This window comes from Anas platyrhynchos, chromosome 39 (assembly GCF_047663525.1).
Source record: "Anas platyrhynchos isolate ZD024472 breed Pekin duck chromosome 39, IASCAAS_PekinDuck_T2T, whole genome shotgun sequence".
In the NCBI taxonomy this organism is placed as follows: domain Eukaryota; kingdom Metazoa; phylum Chordata; class Aves; order Anseriformes; family Anatidae; genus Anas; species Anas platyrhynchos.
In genome coordinates this window covers 3,528,223-3,534,860 of record NC_092627.1, presented here as the reverse complement: position 1 = coordinate 3,534,860, position 6,638 = coordinate 3,528,223, and the positions used below count along the sequence as shown (strand labels likewise).

Below are 6,638 nucleotides of genomic sequence, written 5' to 3'. Positions count from 1 at the left end.
ACCACAGCTTCCCAGATAACACTCCAGGAGATGGTTGTCACGAAAAGTTACCAGCCACTTTAACATACCATGTACAAAAACAACGTGGGTCTGGAAGGTAATCTCCCGAGCAAGTATGAACTAAATCCTGTGGCAGACTGCACATAAGAACTGCTCTTTACCTTTCAAAGTCCTCAAGTGCCCAAGAGCCTGCAGACAGCACAAAACAGCATCCACCTGACCAGCACCTGCCCAGCTGCCTCAGCTTCCTCACTGCTCATCAGAGGAAGAATGACATTTCAAAGGCCTTCAGTCTACTGACCATCAACATCAATTAGCACGTTCAAAATAAGTACACAACGCGATGCAAATTGCTCTTCAGCAAGCCGAAGTGAAGACAATAGTTATTTTGACAAGACTAAGATTTAATTTGTAAAATTTGACATTCCATACAAATATGTCATAACACAAATACACCCAAAATATGCCAGTGTCTGAACTTATTTAACATGCAAAAAAAATCAATTAGAACACATAAAAAACAACCATAAGCTGCAATTTTACATTTATACATCAGAAGTGTCCTTTTTAAGGAAGTGGAAATAATTTATCAATAACATCTAAATACTGATTTATACTGCTAGAACATCTGTATACTCAAAAGCCAGAATTCTCTATTTGCCCACAGTCTGTAATGACAACTCTTCCACTTACTAACCCGTTGGGAGAACCAAAGGATTCGAGCTTTTTCACAACATCCGTTCCATCTGTCACAAAACCAAACACCACGTGTTTAAAGTCCAAGGCTTCTACTGTTTTGAGTGTTGTGAAGAACTGAGAGTTATTCGTAGCCCGACCCCTATTTGCCATCGACAGCAATCCAGGACCCGTGTGCTTCACTTCAAAGCTCTCTTCTTCAAATGCATCTCCATAAATAGACCGTCCACCTGTTCCATCATGGTTAGTTACATCACCTCCCTTAAAAAAAAAGCACAGCGTTTACTTTCAAGTCCCAAAGAACAAGATCATCACGAACATCGTGATGTTCAAGAACATCGACCAATAGCACAGTTACATTCTTTCCAAAATAAGAGTTTTTGTTCAAAAAACACAGGTAAAACCTCATTCTTAGTTATCACAAGTACTATAGTTATTTGGATATAAGGCTTTCCACCTTCAGCAGATTTGCTCGTGGTAACAAAGCATTACTGGAATGTTCCTCGTTTATCCTGAACACAGCATTTTATCTTTGTTCCACATGGCAACTACTCTAAGCGGGTCATTCCCACTTTCTGCTTCCTGCTTCACTCGGCCCTTACAACTGGCAACCACGATTATCTCTATTCTCACTTAGTCCCTGCAGGCACAAAACTGACCACCCAGAAAAAGTCATGGTACCACTGATCAGAACTTTCCTGCTTTTGTGCAGAAAGTTTAAAGAAAAGAACAAGGAGAGTCATACTTCAGATTCACTTAATACCCAGTCAAGACTGGAGAGTTTTTCACTCTGATGACAAGCCATTTGTATATTGCTATCCATTTCTGAATTTGGAAACGATTGTGCCCTGCCTTGAAGGATGTAGCATTATGCAAAAGCATTCTTGTAGCATGTAAGGAATTCAGTTTATTTTACCTGTTTTAAGTCATTATACCTCCTACTGAATATTTGGAAGACTTTTAGGAACGAAGGGAAGGTATACGTGAGCAGATACCGATCTCCTATGCCTTCAGAAATTATGGGGATACTTTTTGAGAGACTGAATTTGATAACTAGTTATCAGCTCCAGTCCGCTCCTCATAACCAAAGTTTTGTTTTTGAAAGATGTGGGATTTGGAAAACAATGCTTTTCCTGTAACTGGCCAAGGCTACAAACGTGAAATTGAGGTTACTGGTGAAGCAAGCAACAAGCCTTAATACTTGTGACATTTCACAACCACTTCTTACTGAAGAGTGTAGAAGAAGTAGAAGAAGAGAGTCTGCTACATTTAAAGTACAGCCTGTTTTTTTCCCCCAATGTAACAATGTTGCAAAAAGAACCCCTAAAATCTGACAGAGTAAACAAAAAAGATGGTACTTAGTCCTGGTCTAGTACATATCACTCACAACTGTTTCAATATAGGTAAAATGTTTTCTTCCCACCTAAGAAATCCCACCTACTCTCAGTTTAGAGCGTGGAAACACAGCAAAAACCATGGAGTTCGGGCCACGGGGTTACTGCGGAGCCTGGAGGAGGTGCAAACGAGGCTGCCACGTTCTGGGATATAACCACACAAGGCAGGCCATACCCCTTGGGGTCAGGGGCTGTTTCCACCCACAGTAGGGCTGCGCATACGGTCAGCGGAGCATGAAAAAACTAGAAGAACTGAATTACAATTTAAAGGAAGTATTGCTGAGAGTGGTCTCCCGAACCCATGGCACAGTCCGAAATCCCAACGGTGTTATCAGGCTAGTTATATAAACTTTTTTTGGAGGGGGAAGAGGGCTTCTCGTCATGAACACAGTAAGGACTGCATTCAGCTACTGAACTGTTACTGCACTGAATAACTACATACAATAATAACAAATAATAACAATCAAAAAGACCTTACCTAGCACTAAACTATAGGCTTGAGGTGAAAGCCGCATTACATTGAAAACAAGAGAGAAAGATGTGGTAGGAAGGTACGCATTTTAAACTCAGACAAGGTATTTTCTTTAGGAAAACCTCCTGACTGTGCCGATTCAGAAAACAGCCAGAAGAACCAAGTTGTTCATTACGAAGCAAACTGCAGTTTCTGTCTTAAACCTAATAACTAAAGTGCATACATAGGTTAGGTGTGTGTCTCCTTTAAATCAGGATAAGGAAGTATTTACATAGGCACAGGTAGAAGCATAGGGAAGAAAGGCTGCCTTGCTGCTTTTCCATCCATCTCAAACACTCATTGAAGAGAGCTGATACAAGTCTTAATAACATAGCCTTTATTGATGACACTGGAAAGATGTTTTGAAGCAACCAGTTTTCCATAAACAGGAAAGGAAATTTTGCTTGCTATGATGTAATTACATAAAATCTGTGTAAGTCACTAGTATAAAAAGGAAAAAACAAACACGTGTAGTTGGTAACACAGTACCATCAGGAATTCCTGAGCAACTGCATTTTCAATAGAAAAGGGAAAAATAAAACAGGTGTGCATGAACAGAACTCAACGGTATAAAACAATCAGGTGTATGTTATAAGGAATTCTGATGACTTGTGAACTCAGTTCTTGAGGATGACTAAAGAAATAGATCCTAGCAGGATCAAACCACATATATTTACACTCACAGTGTAAAAGTAATATTGCCAGTTAATTGAAATATGCATTTCCATTACTGTTCTAGACGTTAAAGAAGCTAAATTTAAACCTCAGGTGTTCACATTTGTAACAAAATTCCTCTTGCATCCTGAATAATTAAGGCAAAGTATGTTATCTTTTGAAAATACCTTGTATATAGTTTCTGCATAAAAATATGAAATAAAAATAAAACTATATATATATATTTAATGGAACACTGTTATGTATGGTCCAGCAGAACAAGGCACAAAAAGTGAATACAATGCAAAAGCATATATAAAAGTTAATGAGTTACTCTGAATGGAATATAGCAAAATTCAAGTAGTTCTGAGCATGCTCATTTCCTGCAGTAGGAATATAGACTTCATACAGATATTTCATGCTAAGTCCGATGTACAGATTCATCATGTAAGCACAAACGATCAGAAGCAGGTCATTTGTACAGTGACTGTATCTAGAAATAAGATACTTTTCAAACCATCTGAAACCAGGCTCCTTAATGAGACTATTTGACCTGAAATCCGGGCATGTTTGTTTTGTTTTGTTTTTCCATGAGGTGAGGTATGTTTGGTTTCTTGCCCTAGACACTTGAAGTTTTATATTCATGCTTAATCTGCACATCAATACTTTCATTAATATAAATGACACTCTGTGTCCGTAACATTGGACACATTTGCAAAGTGTGTCTTTGCCGGTATTCACAAGCATATTCTCCATCTAAAATTCCACAGAGATTACTGTGCACAGTGGCACACTTGTACCAATTCTACTGCATTATCAGGGTCTGAAACCTTTCAGGTGAGCTGATATTTAATTTAGTCTATAAGTGTGGTCTATTTATCAACAAATAAGTATACATGTACACGTACAGAGAATGGAAAATTTCAAAATATCTCAGTCTGATTGAAAGGCATGCATCATAATCTATTATCTCATTGCAGCCTCAAAGTCCCTCCCCACGAGTAAGATGTATAACATTTCCATAAAGAACAGGGAGAGCAGAAAAGTCTTCACTTCCTTCCCAAAGTTTCAGCTAGTTTCTTCAGTCTTTTCTTCAGCTCTAGAGGAAGCTTCTCATAGCAGGTTTTGCAGACAGGCTTCATATCAAATTCTCATATCAAACTAGAAGCTATTTTTAAATATGTATTTAAAATCCGAGCTCCCAACATCGGATCAAAAAGCAGGTTTTGTCTGTGAACTCCAAACTACTGGAGGTAGTTAGGCCCAACGACGCAAAACATGAATCAACGGTCTGCATTCGAAATACACTCAAATTGCTACTCCCCACCCCTCCCCCACCCCCAAGTGATCTATGTAAAACTTTAAGCGAATTTAAATGAAAACAGGCCTCCGCGTTTTCGGTCCATCTTTTCAGGTATCACTGACACGCCAGAGCGGACTCACGCTTGACACCTTGCGGACAGGGATGAAAAGCAACCTCAAAAGAAACGCTTGCAGCCTTGGCAGACCCTTCCCTCCGAAATCAACACAACAAGGAAACCAGTAACTATTCCCTCGGTGGACTGTGCTACACAGTCAGCTGTAAGCATCGCTCGAAAGTCAAAACTAAACGCGTCCGGTGGCCTTGAGCACAAGAAGAGGAGAGGAAATATTTTGTGTCGAGGCCACCGGGGAGTATCAACACTGTGGGAACGTATCTGTGCACCTGGCGGCGATGCACTTGACGCTGTCTAGCCCAAACAGTGCCCAAGTCGAACCCACAAAGTCACAGGACAGCTTTGCTGCTGCTGCTGCTGCTGCTGGGAAAGGCACCAACCAAAGGCACAGCCCCTGCACGCAGTCCCTACCGGATCACGCTTAGCTCGGGCACATTCACGCCGCTTCAAAGCAACTCCGAGCGGCAGGCCGGGATCTTTCAGGATTAGGGCCCGCTGAATCGCATCAGGCGGCTGAGCGTTTCCCAGCTAAAATGGGCACGGGTGGCGTTTGTCACCCCCGGGCCCGCTGGCTGACAGGGAGCGGAGCTGTGCGCCCCCAGCCCCCCTCGCTCGGCGCTGTCGCTTCAGCGAGCGGCCGGCCAGAAACCTCCACGGCGCCGCACGGAAAGGACACTGAAACTTGAAGGCGGCGCGGTGCTTCGTTTGTGAAGGAAAGTACCTCTCCCTCGCTCCGGCCCCGAGGAAAGCCCTGCTATAAAACCCCTCCTGTCCGTGAGGCGCCGCGGGGCAGGGGCAGGGGCAGGGGCAGGGGCAGGGGCAGGGGCAGCCCCAACCCTCCCCTCACGACGCCGGCCACCCCCCTAGCCCCCCACCCCACCCGGGACCCCACCGGGACCCCACCGGGACCCCCACCGGGACCCCCCCGCCTCCCCCCCCGCCGGCCAAGGGAAGCGGCGAGGCCTCGCTCACCTCTCTCCGAGAAGCCGCAGAGGCCTGCACGGAGGCGACACAGCGCTCCACCTCGGCCTTGCTGCGCCTCAACATGGCGACCGCAGCAGCGCCGAGCCCGGCCGGGCTCCGCTCCGCTCCGCTCCGCTCCCGTGCCGCGCCGCGCCGCCGCAGCGGCACAAACAAACAGCTCCAGGCGGGGCACCGGCCGCGCCCGAGGAACGCCGCGCACGCAGCGCGCTACGCACACTGCGCACACTGCGCACACTGCGCACGCCCCCGCTGAATGCGCAGGAGCCGTTGCCACAGTGCGGGGAGGGGAGGGGCGAGGCTGTGACGCATGCGCGGGGCGGCCGCTGGGGCTCCCTGACAGGGCTTTAGGAACTGAGGTTGCAAAGGGTCCCTCAGAAAGTAGCTGGGAGCAGCCCTGAAGACGCGCAGGCTGCAGAGTTTGAGACACGAGCTGTAACTTATTCTTTTGGATTGATTGATTTAATTTTGTAAGCCGTAAGGCGGTTGCCCCGCGGCTTGCTGGAGGTGTGCCCCTCTCGCTTTTCTGCAAGTTCCAGGCACTTTGGTCAAATGGAGGCCACTGGGCTGTCCCCAAACGGTGTGATATCTCTGTGGACAGGCTGCGTTAAAAATTCATCCCCTCCTCAGTCTCTAGCGTCCCACTGACATGCACAAGTTTCCTGCTGGACCTAAGCACTACCCACAACTCCTCCCGCCTTTATAAAAAAAAAAATAATAATAAAGTATTGATTCAAAGATCGAAGCCGAAATTCCTTTAAGTGGTATATTCTTTATTGCAGCGCTGGATGCACGGGGGATCTCTCCACCTATCGTGCATACCCAAAGCGGAAAGCAGTCTTGAATTTATACAATCAATCTATCAATATTCTACAAGCGCCTATACATATGCATTACCTATCCCCGCCTTCCCTCGCTTCTCATGCTAATTAGCCTTTTGGCACCTTGCGCCTGCGTAGAGCCTCC

The 6,638-nt window shown here is 45.3% G+C and overlaps 1 protein-coding gene across 1 annotated transcript; it reads right to left on the bottom strand.

Moving 5' to 3' along the window:
- Nucleotides 1-383: 383 nt before the first annotated feature.
- Nucleotides 384-5,951, bottom strand: LOC140001244 (peptidyl-prolyl cis-trans isomerase-like). The gene is made up of 2 exons (XM_072032409.1): nt 5,664-5,951; nt 384-957 (listed from the first exon to the last, which is right to left on the bottom strand). Exons 1-2 carry the CDS (start codon nt 5,736-5,738, stop codon nt 637-639), a joined length of 396 nt encoding a protein of 131 aa, XP_071888510.1. The 5' UTR covers nt 5,739-5,951; the 3' UTR covers nt 384-636.
- Between the last annotated feature and the right edge of the window lie 687 nt (nt 5,952-6,638).